The sequence below is a fragment of the Abramis brama genome (assembly GCF_963993115.1).
Source record: "Abramis brama genome assembly, chromosome: 11".
NCBI classification, from domain to species: Eukaryota; Metazoa; Chordata; class Actinopteri; order Cypriniformes; family Leuciscidae; genus Abramis; species Abramis brama.
In genome coordinates, this window is record NC_139973.1 from 5,106,714 (window position 1) to 5,128,640 (window position 21,927).

The 21,927-nt window shown below is 36.6% G+C and overlaps 1 protein-coding gene across 2 annotated transcripts in view; it reads right to left on the minus strand.

The window, feature by feature from the left end:
• Positions 1–19,660, minus strand: part of ripor3 (RIPOR family member 3) — a 40,150-nt gene extending 20,490 nt beyond the window's left edge. The window contains exons 1-2 of one of the 2 annotated variants that reach the window (XM_084128389.1): positions 19,376–19,660; positions 2,970–3,078 (exon numbers count right to left, since the gene is read on the minus strand). In XM_084128389.1, the coding sequence (XP_083984515.1) occupies positions 2,970–3,067 (98 nt within the window). In that variant the 5' untranslated portion in view covers positions 3,068–3,078; positions 19,376–19,660. The remainder of the gene's footprint in view (positions 1–2,969; positions 3,079–19,375) is intronic. The other variant, XM_084128390.1, reaches the window with a different exon arrangement.
• Between the last annotated feature and the right edge of the window lie 2,267 nt (positions 19,661–21,927).

The window sequence follows — 21,927 nt, forward strand, 5'->3', positions numbered from 1 at the left end:
GCATGAGAGTCGGCTGTTTTTGTCAATTTTAAGTTTTAATTTAAAATGTTTGCGATTTTAATAGCCTACATGTTAAATTTGTTACCACTTGCTTGCACAACTTAATCTATATAGAAGTAATGCATTGATTAATATGTTGTTTAAATTGTTTAAACTTGAATATGTCTATTAAAGAGTGAATATGTGTAGGCTACAAAGAAAATTGCACCGGTGACAAAACTTTTTTTAATAAAAGTTGCTGAAAACTTCTGGATTTGAAATACAAATATTGTGTATGTGTTTGTGGTATCAGTGGATCAGTTACGCACTCCAAACGCATCATATGTGAAAGCACTATAGCGCGTGCTGCTCTCCTGTACCACATACACACCGCAACACGCAGCGCATCCGTATGAAATGTGCATTTCTCTCAGGCGCGTTCACTAGGCTACTGCGAAGATCGCGAGTCAGCATCGTCAACCTCATCTTTGTAGCCGACACTGACGAAGAAAACACTTGTTTATTAATAAACAATTAAAATATCTCCTTTCTATATTTGACATATTCATAATTATTACTTTTGCCGGTTCTTTGTGACAGCTTTTAGGTGCTTTATTGGCATACGCGTCACCACCGCATTCACTGCACCCCACAAGAATAGGCCTGTTTATTAAGCAGGATTTGATGTCCGACACTTATAAAATGCAATTCAATGTGGAAGTAATCCAAGTATTCAGAATACGTTACTCAGATTGAGTAACGTAACGGAATACGTTACAAATTACATTTTTGGCCATGTATTCTGTATTCTGTAACGGAATACATTTTGAAAGTATCCTTCCCAACACTGTTAAACAAAACTACAGAATTGGAAAAATAGAACACGTTTATTAAAGTTAATCTATTAAACATGTTCTGGGGTATTAATCTCAAAGGTATTTGTTTTGATGCAACCCCCTGCTTCTTCCAATAATAATAATACTTGTGTTAGTTACTAATAGGACCTACTTAAAATAATGGAAATGATCTAAATCTAAAATTAGCCAAACAATTTCTTTATGTAGGTTACAGAAATCTGGGTTATGGTTTTAACACAAAAAAATAAAGGTTATAAATAATTAAATGATAAAAAATAAATAAGAAAAATATCAGTCAGAGGTCAGTCAGCCCTCATTCTGAAGATATTGCCTGATTTTTAAAAAATGTTTTCAAAAAAATGTTGACAAAAGAAGGGATAAATTAACCGTATCCAATTTACTCACTGTACAAAAGTCAAAAGAGTTGTTTAATCTGTTTCTTTATAACTGTAAATCCATGATCTTAACAGGATTGTAGCTGACAGCATTGATTCATATTTTGAATATGTTTAAAAAGCATTTTCTCACAATGCAGTTTTGTGAAGCTTCTGCCATATAATAAAGAGTTTACAAATTGGAAGCAGGCGGATACGTCTCTGAAGTTGTTTTGGCCTTTGTCTGCAATCATTTAGTTTCAGTCTTTTACTTGGATGGGAATGCAGGAATGTAATGCTATTGTGACAAAATAAAAACTTAAACAAATGCACACACATACACACAGCTGTGTTTACTTATGTAAGCTGTCACACTGCTCACAGAGGATGCTTGAATTTGAATCCGAACCGTGCATCCTCTCAGGACCTTTGGTTCTTGAAATAACTATTGCTGTTACATAATAACTCAAGCTTGTTTATGTTTCGGATTGTGTGGAATGCCGAATTAGAACTATAAGCAATCAAAAAAAAAAAACTGTGAGCCACATCCGATATAAGCTAAGCTCCAAAACCTAGTGAGCTGCCCTACAAAGTATCCTAACTGAGATGGAGCCTGTGACTGATTTAGAACATCAATAGAGTGCAACAGTTGGGTTCCGGAAGTCAAAATTCGATTAATTTTCTTCATAAGAAAATTTATTTTGAATTATAACTTATGCACCTTTAAAGACAGAACTAGCCTGCATTATTTCAGGTTATTTTTTTTAATTATCGTGTTTAACAGTGGGTTAGGGTTAGGGTTAGGTTAGGGTTAGGGTTAATCCTGGTGAAAAACTACATTACCCATGATGCTGTACAGAAAATTACACCAATCAGAGTCAGGAAAAGCAACATGCTCCAAAATAGTTCTTTAGTTCCGCCCACTCCCATGAAGCACTGCGAATGACGGAATCGAGTCGATCTCCCTATACACTATATGCAATATATTCATATTTTGCAATACACTTAAAATAGTTTTTATACATACAATCAACATCTGTAAATGTGTAGTTTCATAATTCTCTACCGTTTTTTATTTAATTATGCCATTCACAATGCTTCACAGGATTGTAGTTCTTTAAATAAGTGCATAACAGAAACATTGGATAAAATAGGTCATTTTTAAGATGAACTACAATTTTTTACTACTGAGTGAAATATATTTACGATTCATTAAAAAATGCTGTTTAGAAAAGTACAATGCTTTTATTTTTAACTCTAGTGAAGGTTTTAGTAATTTGGGCTTTTGTAATTTTAATTAGTTCTTGTTTTTTATACTTCTGTTCTATTTAACTTTATTTTCACTTCAGTTTTAATAATATTAGTAGTTCAACTTTAATTTTTTATTTACGTTAGTTTTTCCTCAGAAAAAGTAATTTTTCATATTCTATTTCAGCTTAATTTTAATTAGACCTACTGTAAATTGCAGATTTTTAATAGTTTTAGTTTAATAACTAAACAGTTTAGTTTATTAACAACAACATGCATGGCCTTATTGCAGAAAAGATTCAGACTCCTCACAAATGTTTTATGCAACATTTTGAAACCTCCCCAAGATGTCCTCATTTCATAAATTCCAGTGAACAAGAGTCATGCTTTTCGTGAGCTTCCATGGCCCCTGCTTTGAGGACATTTATCTTAAGAAAAGTCAAGTAATACAATCTGACACAGATGGTAACAACACATCATCTTGTCTTAAACACAAACAATCCTCGCTTACCTTCTCCGGCCACCGAGTGCGTTTACTCCAGTGAAGGAGCGGCTCCGCTGCACCATGCCGCCGTCAGCCGGACAATCAAACTTCAGCTTTACTGACATCTCGCCCCCGCCTACAACATACACAAACACAAGAAAAACAGTTAGAAATCTGCTTTTTGTTAGAGTCATAGCTTAGCCTAGAATATGTTAGCAACTGCATAGCAACACCTTGGCAACCACCCGCAGCCAAAAAGCAACGCACTCACAAATAGAACACATTATCATCTGCATGGCAACGCAAACCACACATCTAAGCGCTAAAAACCTCTCAAAACACCTTAGCAACACCCTGGCAACTGCTCAGAAAACCTTAGCATTCTTGCAACCATTCACAAAGCTTAAAGCTCAAAAATTCATTAAAGCTGTTCATAACGAACTCCTCATCCTTCAACCTCAGTGACAGCCACCCCTTTCTCCTCCATGAGAAATGTCCATGTCTCTCCTCATCCCATAATTCTTCTCTCCTCTGTTATTGTACACAGTTTTTGAACATTCTTCAGACACTAAGGCCACAAAACACCAACAGTGGCCCCAAAAAGTCACTTAAAGTGGTTGTGAAATGAAAATTCGTCCTATCTATTTTCTATATGCATGTTATAAATATTTTTTGACCTTGTAATGTTTAATCAAATTGCTTGATCTTCTAAGGAAAACATCATATTTCTCTCTGGTGATGTATGCAGGATGTACATCACAATACAGAAGAAAAAATACGCCGCTACTTCCGTTTCACTTAAAATGTCTTTGGATTAGATAAGAAAAAACATCAAAACTAACTGCCATTTGTTTCAAATAAAGCTAACATGACACTTTGCATTTGTGTGCATAAGTGTGATTTAAGTGTCCAAATACTGTTTACTTATAGCTTTTGCACCTGTTTGGCTCAAGAAAACGTTTTTGTTGACAGTGGCACACAAGAGAGACAGAGCGGAGAAGAGAGAGGAAGAAAGGATGAAGAAGAGAGACGGAAGACAGGAAAGGGACAGAGAGAGATGTCTTGATTGCAAACGCAGAGGCAACTATCATTCTCTACAGGACAGTAACTCATGTTTCTTTTCCTACAAGAGGAAGAGAGAGATCTGAGAGCTAGATGAAGAAATGTGGGGGGTAACGTTAGATGAGCAGGGAGTTTCAGAAAACCATGTTTGTAAGAAGAACCATGGAAACAGCACTATACTACCATGACAAGTGCAGCCCATGAGAATTTAAAATAACAAAAGTACTTTTTTTCTGAAGAAAATGAGAATTGCTTGCCTGTAAAAATAAAATAAAATAAAAAGCCGGGTGGGTTGCTAAGGCGTTGTTCAGTAGTTCAGGGCGGTTGTTTACTAACGTTACCCCAAAAGAAACCTTGACTCGGGTCCGTCATTCAGTCTGTAGGTTAATTTTTTTATAGCGCTGATTTTCCATTTAATCGGAATCTTTATTTAAACGATCTCGATATCTCTCAAAAACGAGCTTTTTGTCAGTTGTTTTTCCTGCACCGCTTTTTAGAGGCGGACAAAACCGCCGCTGTTAAATCTACAACCACCTACAAAATAAGTCATATTTTACAATAGTTTGAATTAAATGTGATAAGAGTAAAAGTCCGTTTACCTCGAAATTTCCATCGAGTTGTCCTGCGTTTAACCACAGATTGATTCGCGAGCTAATGAATCATTCAAAAAGACTCATGAACTCTCGTTTGAATCAGCCTGACTCACTGAAGCCGTTGTTGCGGTTATTATATAATAAATTATACATACCGTGATATTTAAATATTTTGCAAGATAGATGGATGCAATATTTTATAAGTTAATCTCCTTCTCTACGTTACATCAATAGCCCAGTAGTCAGCTACAAGTGACTGTTTTATGAAATATATTAGTTCGTCAGATTCATTCAGAAACAAAACATTTTTAATTGAGTCATTGAATTATTCACTTGTTCAATTCGTTCAAAACACAGATTCATTCAGAAACGAATCTCCACATAGGATCTGCTCTTCATGTGGTGAACCTGTTTTCGTTAGAGGAGCAAAATAGTGAGTAAAAAAGTAAAAGCAACTGGCAATAATCTGTCTGAAACTATGTATATTCAACCCCATTTTATCATAAAATCATAAGTGTGAATGCTTAGAAAAGTGTTAGCCTGCGTTTTGTGACAAGTTTTTGCGATTTGGTTCTAGACCTATGTCTATAACAAATGTTCCATTTTTGGCCATGTAAAACAATTTTTTTGGGACGTGATAGTGCCATGATCTGAACACAACAAGTAGCCTGAAATCAGAAAAAGCGTTGTTAATATGTGCCTTGAAACAAGTGTTGAAATGTTGAACCTCCTCCTAACAAATGGCATTGAAGTAGGTTTACCACAAAAAAACCAGCACAATATTGTAATTAACCAAATCCATCTGTGTTTTGGATTGTTTTCCCCCAAATTGAGCGAAAAAAATGTAGTGGTGGCATCCAGATGCAATGGAAACTGAGGGATTCATTAAATCCTTGTGGACTTAAACACCAGAGACAATGTGTGCGTCCAGACTAGAACAGAGAATCACAGAATGTCAACAGATCACAGAGATGCATTACAAATTTACAATAAATGATATCAGCATTTTAATTAAATTTACACAAACAGTTAAGGATAGTTCACCCAAAAATGAAAATTCTGTCACCATACCCTCATGGCATTCCAAACCATGTGCAGGGCATAAGTCATAAAAGCTTGGAACAACATGCAGGTGAGTAAATAATGACAACGTTGATGATAATTTTGTGTATACTATTCCTTTAAGACAGATTGTTTAAGAAGCTTCAGTCATACTGTACATTTGATAAGCACAATAATATACTTATTTGCAAATAACATCTAGTCCTGTGTCTATAGCGAATATGCATTTATTTATTTATATATATATACACACACACACATAATTCTCAGTGGGATGCACAGTAAGATATCTGAGGGCTGGCCAATCAAAATATTAGCACAAGGATCATGTCTAGCATGAGAAACTGCCATACTAAGACTTTTTTCCATTTGTTTTTTGGCAGGAGGAAGAAAAACAGAAGGGTGTAGAGGGGAGGTATTGTGGATTTACTGGCTTGAACTGTGATTCAGAGTATGATGGCTGTCATTCCAAAAACATTTTTTTTTTTTGTGTGGCATTTTGTATATTTGTAGCCATGGGATAGTTGAACGGCATATGTGTTAACACTTTACAATATCGCTAAGCAATCACGTATGTAAATCTTCCGGGAAACAGCCAGATTGCCATTAATCATTTACCCAGGGGACTCATGGGATTTTGCGCCAAAGGGAATAGATAACTAGTCCAGAGCACACAAAGCTGTGGATCAAGAAAAGCACAGGGTAATGATGCCATTGAAGAGTGGAGGGTTCACAATCTAGGTCAGTTGGGTGGGATGGATTTTTTAGGACGTAACAGGACATAGCGAATGTAATGATTGATATGAAAGCTTCTGTACAGGTAATTCAGTAAAAAAAACAGGTATTTTATAAAACTACTAGGGCTGGGAAAAGATTAATCGCGATTAATCGCATCCAAAATAAAAGGTTGTGTCTACATGATGTGTGTGTACTGTGTATAATTATTTTGTATATATATAAATACACACTTGCATGTATATATTTAAGAAATATTTGTTATTTATATATAAAATATATAAATTTATATAGAATATAAATTATATATAAATATATACAGTATATACATGCAAATATTTCTTAAATATATACATGCATATGTGTGTGTATTTATATATACAAAATAATTATACACAGTACACACACATATATCACGTAGACACAAACTTTTATTTTGGATGCGATTAATCGCGATTAATCTTTTTCCAGCCCTAAAAACTACAGATCACAAAAACGTATTTTAAAGAACGATGGGGTCTAAACAACATTGGACCCCATTGACGTTTTATAATATGGACAAAAAAACACCAGACATTTTTCAAAATTCTTTTTTGTGTTCAGAAGAAAGAAAGTCATGCAGGTATGACAGGAACCATCCCTCTGAATCTACAATCATTAGCCTTGATCATTAACCAAGAAACTACCACCTCATGTGAGATGAAATTCTAGCCTCAGCATCTTTTGAAGTCCCTCAGCGTCTTCTTTCATAAATGTTTGAAATAGAAATGAGTTTTTAATGACACTCATTAACATGCTGATATGTAACCTGCCTATTTTCATGACCCAGATGGAAGTTGTAGGGACAAGTAGACTACAACCATCAATATCAGATATTAACAGAATTTAATAAGCTTCATCAAATTGGACATTGCATAGAACTTAGTCATAACAAGAAACAGACCTATCAACCAAATGTCCATACATTACAGCCAAGAACCAGCTTGGAATGTAGCTTAGTCAGGGTCAGGCCGTCGCTTGCATTCACAGCGTCTCGGACAAAACTTTAAAGACCACAAAATATCTCTAACGTGAGAAATTCGAAAGCATTTCCATGTGCATTTCTGTGAACCCTGCCGTATGTTGTGTATTAAGAGTGATTTGTGAGCTCCTTGATTGCACAATTTTTCGTTCTGCCTTTTGTTTTGCATTGTTTATGGTTCTGCTGTTATCTGGAACTGAATCGTGCTTGAGTCATAGATTTCACTCTTAACTTTCAAGAAATAGATCTCAGGGGATCTTAGCTGTAATGAACTCTGCCCCCCTCAAAGCGAACCCCATAGACCTCATACACACCCACACACAAACACATCATCCCTATCAATCCACTCTGGAACAAAGCCATGGATGACAGCACACAGAACATTAATTGAATAATGTTGAGTTTTGTGAAAAATCATCACCTTTATTCTGCTGTTTAAGATATTATTACCCAATACCCACGAGCAGGACCGATGTGTAATGGGAGTTTTATGTGGTGCTTATTAAGGCAAAGATCACTATAACTATTGCTCATACTTGGAGTTGGGGATTAAAACGGGCTCCTAAACGTAAATAATCTTTGCAGTTTAACTCTTCCCATAACGTTCATGCCGCAATCATGAATGATACCTCAAATTGTCCTGATTTTGAGAAGAGGTATACCAATTATTTTCTAAATGATCTGCCTTTATGACAAAACCACAACTTTACAACTGCAACTTACAAGACTCAGAGGTGAGTTCTGCACAAGTAAAGCTCACTTTTCTTCTTCAGGGCCTAATGGTTAGAGAGTAAGACTAGTAACCCGAAGGTCTCGCGGTTTAATTCTCAATACCGGCAGGAAATGACTTGAGCAAGGCACCTAACCCCCAATCGCTCCTCAGGCGCCGCAGCAAAAATGGCAGGCCACTTCTCCGGGTGTGTGTGTGTCCACGGATTGCTGTGTGTGTGTGTGTGTGTTAACTACTCACTGCTCATAATGTGTGTGCACTAACTTGGATGGGTTGAATGCAGAGGACAAATTCCAAGTAAGGGTTACCATACATGACCTTCACGTCATGTCACTGTCACTGAAATTGTAAAAATCTACCTCTATCTCTTTAATAAGACTTATGTGGAGGTCATGAATTACTAAAGGTGCTAAATTACTTTGTGTTTAAGGGCTCTGGTGAAGAGATTAACAGGGGAGTTACGCACATCAGTCTTGTAAGTTATTATGAGTACACACACATCACACGTGGTCCAAGTTTGGCCATATTAGATGACAGAAACATGTTTTTATTGCTGTAATGAAAAACGTGAGTGGAGAACGAGGAGTTCAGAGAAAGGATTGCCTCGGGAGAAAGAAGCATTTGACAGAATAGCAAAGGAAAAATCACAAACCTTTTAATTTAAAAATAAAATCACAGCCATCTGAGGACTTACCTCAAGAAAGGGGCAATACAAGATGATTTCTTTTGCATATTTGAGTAGGTACTTATTTTGAATAAGTAATTACTTCACCACCGCTAAAAAATATGTTCTAGCATGCAGGCCTATGAGTGCGACAGTGCGTGTAGCATGAATGTAATTGGACGTATTACATTCGCCATGTTGTGATTATCATGTGACCAACCAGCATCAGTTATGTTGCTTCACTGCCATTCATAATTCCCCTCCCGTGGCCTCATGGGAAAGGAAAGTGTCCATTATATGTACACTTCAGAATCTCGCTAGAAGTAGTTGGTCATCCAGGAACTTTTTGCCCACTGTTTTATGAGTTCTGTGAATTTGGACATACTTCTTATGTAACATACTGTTTCTCGCCTACTATATAGTAGGGAAGTATGCGATTTTGGAGGCAACCATAAGTGCACAATGTATAGTGTGTCATTTGGGACACAACTTTCAACTATGACTTTAACGTGTACTGCTCGACTAAGTGCAAAGCAACTTTGTTTGTTCATTTGTAACATGCATACTTGCCCATTGATTTGTCTGCATTCATTTGTGTGTCCACTAGGCGACTACAATTGTGTTGCTTCTTTCAAGAACTAGTTAAAGAAGAAGATTGAAAATGCATGGTAAGAAAAAGCAACAGAAGTCAAAACAACAAAAATCTATGTGCACTCGTGGAAAGAGGTAAGAAGATATATGCATCTTGTTTGTTCAACTTTTGCTTGCAAGAATATAAACATATCTAGGCGTTTTAACTTCTCTTCTACTGTACTTCTTCCTGTACTCCATGCTATCCTCTGCTGGTTAGGTGTAATATCACTAATTAGTTATAGTGCGCATGCGCTAAAGCTAGAATTAATCATTTCTGCGTAAAACACAAGGTGGAAACTCCATGCTTTAGAGTTCGCTTTAATTGCATTCTCAATTTAGACAGCAAATGATTGGATGGAATTTGTACATGGCCTGTAAACAATAGTCATCAAAAGTTTCTCTCTAGTGCCATCTATAACTTTTTGTAAAGTTTGGTAAACTTATGAGTTAACTGCACCTGTAAAATCAATGTGAAGTGGGTAAAGACAGTAAACACATGGAAGGAAACGGTTGTCTGCTCGCATGGCTTTGTTTATGTTTTCTGAGGGACGTTTGGCCCCTCTGCTTCCCAGTGATGTATATGGTGTTGTGTGTGATATATGAGTGAGTGAGTGTGCATGCTTTAGAAAGGCCGTATAAATCACAGGGAGGTCAGACGTAATTGTTAAGAATGCTTTTTTCCACTGCATCACATTGGGACCTCAGAGGCCTCTGCACATACTCATGTGCTTTCACTCACAATTCAAGATGATCACATTAGTATTCATAGGTAGTTGTATGTAAAATGCACTCATACATTTTCAAATATACACTAATATGTAAATTATCAATGTGGGCAGCTTCTAAACCTGTACCTTAGACCTACAAATGTGTACAAACTCTCTGTTTAAATTTTTAGAATAAATAGTCTGAAAATTTTAAATTGATTTTGTTTTACATGTATATAATTTTCTTATAAATTATTAATATTATATAAATATATATTATTTTTATATTGTTATATATTTTGGTTATTATTTTATTAAAATAAAAACTAGATTCTGGGGTGAAATGTGCCCTGGACATGCATTTGTGATAATCAACCATACACATATTTTATGTTCAAATGCCTAATGAATAATAATAAATAGGCTGCACAATTTTCCCTTCTCTTTCTCTGTTTTTCTGTCTTTTTTTCATGCAAACATGCACAAGTGCATGCATAAATGTTAACAGGCATTTGATGAAGGCTGTTGTTGAATGGTCGTAAGAATGTGGGTAGATTGTAAACCTGTCTTAATTTGGTAACCTAAAACCACATGTTTTACTATTACAACAAACTTCCTCGTAATTCCTTCTTAAACCCAAAATGTGGCAAAGCTTAGCATGTTCGTGGCTAATGGAGATGGTCTTTATAAGAACTCCTGATGTTTGGTGGTTGAATGGAATGTTTTTGCCAGATGTTGCATCTTCCTCTCAGTCCTATGATGATTCATGACCTTGTCCCTCAATAATCAGTTCCTGATTTCTGTCCCATATCTCTTCTATGCCAAAATAGGTTCCTATGTATTCTCATGATAGTAATACTGAATGATCGGCTATCTCAAGATTAGCATTATTCATGGAGCTGTTTTTCTCCAAGTGAGTCTAGGAATATAAAAGCCCAGAGTTGGTGATAGAAATACTTTTGTTAACTAAGGTTGGCTACATGCAAACATCCCTCTAGAAAGCTTGTTAGCGGGTTTTTAAGCTTAGCTTTCATGCACACAAGGGGATTTTTATGTATTGGCAATACGTTTATAAGCCTAATAGATTTCTTATGGGTGTACTTAGTGTATGACGTTCAGTGTTTCTTGAAAAGGCTGTGCATGAGTTGAGATTAGACAGACATTTTTCCATGTGCTTTGTGAAGTTGGTTAACTACCGGGAGTAAAGCATGGATTTGGTTTCTGAGCCCGTCTGGAAGGTTGCGACAGCCACAAAATTGGTTATTGTCTCGAGAGTTTAAGGTCACTAGACGTCTAAATCTCCTCTGAATAGTAGCTTAGAAAGTGAAATCTTTATATTGAAGTTATTATTTCAGTCCAGTCTCTGGATTCATTTGTCCAGTAACGTGAATACAGTGCTTTGTGTTTCAAGAAAAAATAGTGAAATAAAAAAGTTTTGAGCCAATGAGAATGTAGGTTGTTGCCAGAGGATGTGGGCTAACATTTCATCCAGTATTTCTCAGTGAGGCATTGTCTCCATTTTACCTAAACCACTTTGAACTCCCTCACCTCCTTGGCTGGTTTCTGGTGAAGATTGAACATCGGCTTGAACGTTTTCTTGGATGGCATGAAGTATAGATGGCAAAACACTAGAGAAGCAGCTCTCCAATCCAAACCATCTATGAGGTTTTTAGATTATTCAGCAGATGTACACAAGATGTATTTAGGTGAAAGGGTTTGTGGCTAGATAGTTTGTTCTGTAAACTGTCGTCTGGTCAAAAAGGGTTTAATGCTGTTTAGCCACATCCTTTGTCATTCATTTCCTAAAAGTGTTAATGGATTTTTGTTCTATATCAAAGGCTATATTCATTCCATATTGGCTATTGTTTTCTATGATTTGAGCAGTTACATTTCAAACTTTATTTTTCCATAACACTAAGCCAGTATTTTGTCAGAAAACAATTCATAATGCAAGTTATGCTACACAAATGTGGGTTGCATTCTCAGATTTTCCACAAGGGGCGCTATAGAGATAATTATTAGCATGTGTTGTCTTGTTCTATGGTTAGTTTTCTCTGTCAGGTCAACTACTGGCATTGTAGAGCAACGGTTTGAAGTGAATCTTGCTGAGTAAGTTAGTAAAACCATATTTGTTTACCTGAGGTGCATCCCTATTCACGTACTTGTGCACTATTCTATGCCAATTTTAGTGTAAATAGTTTTAGTAGCGTGTTAGTAGTACTGAAATTTCCAAAAAGAGGGTGATGCATTTGGGACACAAATCTGATTACATTGTACCATGCTACCCGAGTAACATGCGGTATAATTTTCAGTTCATGCAACTGGATTTAATGTGGGAATATAAACATTATTTTGTATAAACCATTGTTTATACAATATTTAATTTTTTACATGTAGTTGAGTGATTAATAAAGCATACTTTGTGTACTGTAAAATATTGAATGGTGCTTGTAAGCATCAATGTTATCACTGCTCATCCTTAGGGTTTTTCTTTTCAAAATGTACTGTATGTATTTTTCGCCTTAGGTATATCAGGCGTATATACATAACCACCTAACCTAATCACCCTAGCTACCGTATAGCAATGCCATGGCACCATTATGACAGTGAGTTTTGCCTATTCACTTTTTTTTAAATAGAAAATACAAGTCTTCAGCGTTGTTTTGTCTTTCTCAAACACCACTAAAAACAGTCACTGACAAAAATGACTGTCCTCAAATTCAGAACAGCATGAATGCCTTCAGATCTCATGATTTATATGATTAACAGAGGAAATGCATTACGCGGTTAGAGCATTGACTGTCTTCAGCTCTGTTCTTAGATGTAAACAAATCCAAATGACTACCTTGCATCTCGGCGGCAAACCAGTGGCCACTTGAAAGTGCAAGAGTCTTCAAAGCAGACAGTGGGAATGCCAGCTAAAGGTTCAATTAAGGATTCTTTTTATTTATTTACTTCTTGCTCTGGCTGCATTTGAGTTTTAATAGATCCCAGAGCTTTAGGGGGCTGTGCATCCTGTTTGTGTGTGCCATATGAGTTTAAGTGTGTGAGAGGGCAGTCAGTAAAGAAGGCCATGAACAGTCTAAGCGTAATTACTCTTCACTCTCTGTCTGTTCTTGTTTCTCTCTCTCTTTTCAGTATCCTTCTTTTTCTTTCCACTGTAATAGTTTACAGAGATGTTCCTCGTGCACTTCCAAGTCATGACATTTTTCAAAAAGTCAGACTTGTTCTTGAGTTTTGAGGTCACATTTTACAGTCCTCAAATATTATTTACAAGCAGATTTTATATGGAATTAAATTAAAAGCCATTTCATAAAAATGTGTGGTGCTGCCAGTGCAAAATTCAAAGCTGATTGCCAGGGTGTTGCTATGCTATGGTGTTCTGACTGAGTGCATTGCTATGCAGTTGCTTGGAAAGTTATGCACTGAAGATTACTTTAAAGTCACAGTGAAATCAAAATGAATGATTATTTTTTGTGGAATATTGCAGTGTTTATTATTATTATTAAAACATGCCCTCAGAATCTTTAATCAAAATAACTTCCCCTTCCTCTTGCGACATCTCTTCTCTGATGACGTGTTTTCACACTGCACGATTTTCAAAGTAGTCGGGTCACTGTCCTTTTCACACTGCACGACTATCTGGGGTAACATTCAGTTGCTGCACGATGGATCGGCGACAGGAGGTTTCACACTGCATGACTTTACAAAAGAAAGAATCGCCGACAACTTCTGTCTGGTCCGCAAACTACGTTTCACAACCAAACACATGCGAGAAGTGATAAGAAAATAACGCAAGATCACACGTGCGTGAGACCGAAATTGATAGCCTGCAAGAAGATTGCGATTCAAATTGTCTGTGCGCTGATTTGCAGTGAAAAGGAGGGGAAAAAACAATTATGCAGGAGGAAATGGTTGGGGAGACGAGGGGAGCAAGGATTGTGTGTTCTGCATAGAGATTTGGGGGTAAATAAATCATTTTGCAATGTGCTGCTGTTGCTGCTGGTCAAGTAAATGTTTATGCTTTGTTTCTGTTTGATATAATTGTAAATATATCTATTAAAATACTGATATTGTGGTCTATAACTCCACCCCGAACGTCCCACTGTCCTGTTTCTTGCTCTCTCATTGGCTGTAGGTCATCGCCGATGTAGTTTTCAGTCAGAACACATTCACACAGCCGGATTGTGAATCGCCGACAGGTCCAGATATTTAGCGATTCTCTCAGATCGCGTCTTTGATAATTCACACTGCGTGGTTGTCACTCACGTGAACGAGCACAGATTTGACTTTGATTTCAGCCATTTGTCGGCGAGCAAAAATCGGGCCTAAAATCGTTCAGTGTGTGAACTCGGCATTAAAGTTTAGTCCTCTTTTTTTTTCTTATTCAAGAAGCCATTTTGCTTGGATATATGTCACAGTAGGGAAGAAAAGATGAACACAACTTCAGTTTCTATACTGCAATAAAGGCGTTCAACAATTAGGCTAGTGATAATTAGATTCTCCATTTGTTTTTTGTTTTTAGCCTTAATATTTGAATGAATTTTGAAGATGAATGTTTTAGCTTATTGATAACACTATCTGTCAAAGCACTAATTTTCCCTGCTGAAAAACTGTTTAAATGAGCCTAAGCCGGTCCTGGTCAAGCCAGGCTGTCAGCTGGTTTTAGAGGGATTTTGAGTACTTTTCAGGACCAGCTTTCTGACCGGCTAAACACCAGCTTGACTGGTTTATAAGAACTTTACTGTAAATTTCGAGACAATTACATGTCAGGATTCATAATGATTGATGTGAGCAATGTGTTATTGTCTTGTTTATTTGTTATATATCTGTCAGGATTATACTTGGCATTAATATATAACCAAGAGTAACGTGTCTGATGGGTGTCAGGTAGACATGACTAAACCCGCAACCTAGATTTTGAAAATGTGCAGTTTAAGATTTTGAAGAACTTATGAACCTCCTCAATCCTTGATGTTATGATATGCCCTTTCTGACAGTCCTCACAATTAGTAGCCCTTCGTTCTTGCGGATGGAACTACTTTTTGCGGTGTGTTTTTACAAAGTGGGGCTTTCCGCTCTGGCTTCGGTCCACCTGGGTCCACCTCACTTTAAGTTCTTCCACCAGAGCGATTGTACTTCTGGCTGCATGTTTGATGTGCAAATCCCTCCTTTTTCTGCACTTCCTGCACTTCTCTCCTTTTGTTTTTCTTGTGTAAACGAATAAAGCATTTCAGAAATGGAGTGAAAAAAGTTTGAGTTCATCGGGGATGAGAGCGTATTGGATATGTGGGTATCTCAGCAGGGTGTACCACCACTGAAGTCAATGACTGGATGTTATGAAAACACTGTTCGTCTTGCTTCTCTAGTACATACGCTTTCTCTTTCTGTGTGTACCCATGCCACACCTTTTAACAATGTAATCTACTCACATTCCAGTACTTTTATAGGTAATATAAATACATGGAAATTGCATTTCATATCTGATCGAAAGGGGAAAAAATTGCTTCCAGCTCTCCTGCTTGGCATTAATGTATGTAACAGATATGAAAACGGCTCACCCCCTGATGGCATATAGCATGAATGTGGCAATTTACAGACTGAAATAGGATCATGTAGTCCACCCTATAGCCTCTGAAATTCATATATTGTGTGGTGTTTTCATAAATTACATTTAATTTTGGTGAACTAACCCTTTCCACCAGTTCCTGATTGAGCTGGTGAGCCAATGATAAAGGTTTAGACAGATAGTAACTTGTGTTTTTGAGCCTGGGCATGTGCTATCTGAAGCAGACCACCAGTTGACTTTTGGAGTTGTCGTCTATGTGCATGGGTGTAGATAGTGTGACACACGATTGCATGTACACATTTGGTCATATATAAACAGAATGGAAGAGTGTTGAACATTAATGAAATGCAAATCCTTGCACATATTTCCTGAACAGGAAAGCAATTGATTTATCAAGCATTTGGTGAGTTAAAAAGTTTATGTCGAGGGTTTAAATTAGATTGAACGGGTGTGTTCAATTCTCACAGGCAAAAGCGAAGACAACATCACTTGTGAGACGATCACTTCTTGGGAAAGCCCCACCAACTCACACACAGATGTTGAAGAATCAGTTATGACTGTTCTGAGAACTCGCATTCTTCCAGACACAACTAATCAACTGCAGAAAATTAGATTCTTGTTCTATTAGTGTGTCTGCCAGAGCCGGTACAACGCTTGTTTGTTCACAGGACAGATATGCCAAATAGCAATGCCTTTGCCATAGCAATGTAAATATTCCATATTTGTTCATATTGTGCTTGGGTCAAAAAGGGTATCTTGTATTTGGCATCACAATAACTGTTAATCCATGAATGCTCGTATATCATAATCCATAAAATGTCTCTGGAAAGGTGGAACCTGTTTTTGCCTTATTTGCATATTTAGGTTGATCAATTACAGACCTGCACACACTTTCTGATATATATCATCAGCACAGCTAGCATGTCTTCAAATCTTTGACAAGTTTCTTAATGTAACATGACAATCCTGTAACACGGCCATCAATGGCTGTCGAATTATTTGCCTTTCCATGAAGCAACTGTTGTTTTTAATTGGAATTCTAGATTCCCAGATTCTTTCAAAGGGTGTTGTATCCATTCAAATGGAAACAAGGCCAACAAAGGGAGACAAGTGTAAGAAACAAAAGAGAGAGAGAAAGAATCTGCATTTTGAGATCGCTCGATTTTCATAGTCTCACGGTCTTGTAACAGGGAATTGAGTTTCAGATTCCTACAAAGGGCCGTCAGGGAGAGAGAGGTGGGGAAGTCAGGAGAATGGAGGGATGAGCTAAACTGGACTGTGAAGGAGTGTAAATTGAAAATCGCGAGGAGCCTCTCTGTGAACTCATTCTTCGAGGGCAGTGGAACCTGTCTGAGGGTTTTTTCCACAACCGCTGGTTTGTATTAACGCATGACAAAGAGCTCCATTAAACATCATTTGTCTTCTTGGAAATGCTTGTAGGGCCTAGTCTCTTTCATTGCCTTTAAAGCAGTGTTGCAGGTTAAATGCAGGTTAAGCCCTATCATCGAAAATAATTTAGACTCTTCACTCAGTTCATATAAACAAACAAAAAACATATTCACAGTAATGCACTCACAAAGGAACCAACGATTGTTGCTGTGACTGGTATTCTTTATTCGTTTTTTCCACCACAGCAACATCACCTTTTTGTCTTGTAATTAAAGTAGTGCATATTTACATTTATGAATAATCATTTTGAAGCATATTGTGTTTTATACACGGCGAAAATAGCCTGTATTCGACCGAAATTCCAGAATCGTCTGGAATTATCTATAGCGTGGTTAATGTTTATATGGTTGTCAATGAATGAGATGCTAGATATCATTTTGGTTTTAATTATATTTAATAAGTTTCTCCCAATAAAAGAATAAACCTAGTGTCACGATTCCAGTACTTTCCGACAACAAAGCAATGGAACGCATCAATCACAACTTCAAAAGTGGGAAGAAATTCCTGATAGCACATGAAGGCAGCATTAATCTATAAAGTCTATTACGTACATTACTGTAAACTCAGTTTCTGTTTGGTTAATTTGTTACAGACTAGAGTGCAAGTCATTTCTACAGATTTTAACGTGTATCTATTTATATTTTATATTAACTTAAACTTATATTGACTTTTTTGTCCTTAAGTTAACAATGCCCAATATTATGTATCTGTTAATTGTTTAGTTTTTTTCCCCTAAGGTTAATCACCTAAATACATCCCTATTTCTCTCTCTCACTAGCTTAGAGATCTATTACTTGCCATTTTTCCAAGAACACGTGCCAGCAGCTGCAAAAATAAACATCAACCCCAGACTGAGAAAAGAGCGTACAGTTTTTAGCCTGAGGCTTTTTCTTTCAGCCAAACCTGTGCAGCGAACCTCATCCCTGTCCAAACACTGCAGATGACCACTGATGCACAAAGACGTCTGTTTGGTGTTAATTTAGCGATACAAACACAGGACAGCAGGGGAGATTCTGACAGCTTTGACCCAGGTGTCTTTTGATAACATGGCGTTGAAGTTGTAACACAAGAACATGCTTTGAAGGGTTAGTTCACCCAAAAATTCTGTTAGTTCACCCAAAAATTACTCACCCTCTTGTTGGTCCAAACCCTAAGACTTTCGTTCATCTTCAGAACACAAATGAAGATCTTTTTGATGAAATCTGAGAGATTTCTGTCCCTCCATTGTCAGCTACGCAACTAACACTTTGATTCAAAAAACTTCACAAAGAGATCGTAAAACTAATCCATATGAATTGAGCGGTTTAGTCCAAATTTTCTGAAGAGACTCGATCGCTTTATATGATGAACTGATTGAATTTAGGCTTTTATTCACATAAACATTCATCAGTAAATATAAACAGAAGCTCAACCGAACCTGCTTGACGTGCGGGAACAGACCTCATTGGTTCTTGCTGAAGTTCAAACGTGATGCGTTACATGAGAATGAACCTCATTGGTTCTCGCACATCAAGCGAACATGCCTGAGCTTCTGTTTACTACAACTGATGTGTGAGTTGATGAATGTTTATGTGAATAAAATCCTAACTTAAATCTGTTCATCATATAGAGCGATCGAGTCTCCTCAGAAAATTTTGACTAAACTGCTCAATTCATATGGATTAGTTTTACGATCTCTTTATGAACTTTTTGAAGCATCAAAGTGGTAGTTGAGTAGACTGTCAATGGAGGGACAGGAATCTCTCAGATTTCATCAAAAGTTCCAAAGATGAATGAAAGTTATGGGTTAAGAACGACATGAAGGTGAGTAAATGATGATAAAATTTTTTTTTTTTTGGTGAACTATCTCTTTAAGAAAGTAAACAAGGTCTATTTTAATTCCGTGTTCACTTTAAATGTGAAATCAACTGTTCGGTGATTGTTTTCAAACAGGTTTCCTGGACATTCCCATTGTCTGCCATTGGTCAGGCAAACAGATAGTTCGCCCCAAACACATGCTATTGGCTGAGCGTGTAGTAGTAAAATGTTAGTAAATATCCAAAAATTACACTCATCAAGTTTTAAGCATTCTAATTTTTATATTACTTTGAACAAAAAACCCACTATAATTTCGCATTTTCAGTGGAAAAACAACTGTTCTTTCTGTCTAAAAAGTGAAAACAAAGCAGGACTATTATAATAGTCTGTATTTATAATAGTTTGTCTTACCTGGTTCAGAGCTCTTCTATTCCAGGGCCGGGTTATGTCTGACAACTAAGCAAAAGCACATTTGGGCTCATCTCTGCAGCGGCGTGCATGTGTGTGTGTGTGTGTGTGTTGCAGCAGCAGATGTCTGTTGACTCCTGATAGCGTGTGTTTCTCCAGCAGGCAGAAATGACACCAGATTCTGAGAAGCTGCTTATACAAGGCGAAAAGCAAAGCGACTGAATGCATCAAATGCGACTGTAGCTTTCTCTTACGTCCGTCATCCTGATCCTGTACTGAGCCGGTCTCACAATGCTCCCTCGTCGGCTTTAACTTTTCTCACTCTCTCTCCTTTTCTCCTCCCATTTTTGTTCATTTGAGTCTCTCTCTCTAACACACACACACACACACATACACACAAATTTCTCTCCTCTGTCACACCAGGCAGGAAACACATCAAAGCTGTAAATTCAGAAATCTTCCATATTTTCTTGGCCGCTCTAAACATTTGGCAGTGTGGATGAACTGAAAAACTTGGAACTGTTTCCGTGCAAACTGTACAAATCCATTAAATATCCTGTGAATGCGCTCGTGGGACGCTTGGCCAAGACCCCCAATGACTCGTCTGAATTAAACCGTACTGCTTGCCACATATTTCCAAACACAGTCTTGTGTTGAAGGAGGAATCATTCCTTTTAATGGGATCGATGGGATCAGCATACTGAATTTAGATTTGGATGGGCAAATATAGGATGGCATAATTTTTGTGAATTCTGTCGTACGAACTAAAGTTCAAGATCATATTTTTGTAATGATGGAACACACACATTCAAGTGAATCTGAGTGGTAGGTTGTCTCATTTATATTGGGGCAAGTTGTCACTCTTTACACTACCATTTATAAGTTAGGGGTCTGTAATGTTTTTGAAAGACTTCTCTTATGCTCACCAAGGCTGCATTTATATGATCAAAACATATAAATACAGTAATGATAGATATATTGTGAAATATTATAATTTTTTTAAGTAACTATTTTCTATTTGAATAAACTTTAAAATGTAATTTATTCCTGTGAACACTGAATTTTCAGCATCATTACTCCAGTCTTCAGTGTCACATGATCCTTCAGAAATCATTCTAATATGATGATTTGCTGCTCAAGAAACACTTCATATTATTATCAGTGTTGAAAACAGTTTAATATTAACAGCTTAATATTTTTGTGGGAACTGTTTTGAGTTCAAAAGAACATTATTTATTTGAAATAAAAATAAAGACATTTACTGTATGATGTTGCATAAGATTTCAAATGTGTCCTTGCTGAACAAAAGTATTAATTTCTTTAATTTAAAAAAAAGAAGGTATATAATTGTATGCAGTTCTATTATTATCAACTACTGTTTAATTTCTGCTGGCCAAAAATGATTTGATATGTTTTGTTATGTTACTTTCCTATATTTGCTCTAAAAGCAATAGTTTATACGTAGCCTAAGTTTTAATACAGATATTTTGTGGAAGATATCTTTTGTAAAAAAAAAAAAAAAGGTAAAAAAAAAGGGTGAAATCATGCCCTGTTATGCATGTTACAAAATGTGTGAACTCACTGTATATTTTTTCTTGGACAGTTATGGTGGAAATGTTCAGTAACTTTTTAAGTAGCCAAGACCTTAAGAATTGTGTCTATATAGAACTGACTTTAAAAAAATAAACCTTCCTTGAGAAATTTTCACTGGAGTAAAAAGTCTGATAAATGACTCTGCTCCTCTCTACTTTCTAAAATAATGCCACATCTGCCCCCTGTTGGTTGTACATTATCACCACACTTGTGTCCGGTTCCAGCTGTTTTAAAGATGTTGGATTTGAGGTTTAGGCTTGAGAACTCAAAGAAAGAAATAGAAAACTGAAGTTTGTAGTAGTAAAGCAATGAACTTCTTCAACTCCTGCCAGAGGCACTCTGGGCTCAGAGCCAGTGAAGGAGAGGCATGGAGCTTTAGGGATTTGTTACGTGCTCCTAAACAGATGCCCTGATAATTTCCTTAATGTATGCCATCTTACCTGCGCATTCTCAACCTCTTCACCACTGTAACACAATATGCATATAAACATGAACCAAACTTCATCTGGCCCCTAAAGTATTTGGACACTTGAATTTTATTGCTTGAAATGAAGTTCCTTTTGTGCCCAAATGCTGCAGGATCTTTCCTCTTCATTTTTTGCTGTCTTTTTTAATCAGCTGGTGTTTTAGTGGTTTTCAGTAGATGTACAGTATGAAGGTAGTTCACACAAGTGTAACCACAGGTGAAGGTCATCTAAAAACATGTTCCACTATATGTTTTGTATTTATTTGGATCAGTACATAGTTGTATGAATAATTTGAAACTTTTTTTTGCTTAAAGTGTCAGCTGATCTGCATATTTTGCAGGGTTATAGTTAAGCGGGACTAAAACCATTAAAAAAATGTTCTTGAAATAAAAATAAACATTACCTAAAATAAATGACATGGGCTACAAATAATATTTTATTTCAGCTATTGCCAAGGCAACATTACTTATTTTCATTTAGTTTAACTTGATGTAC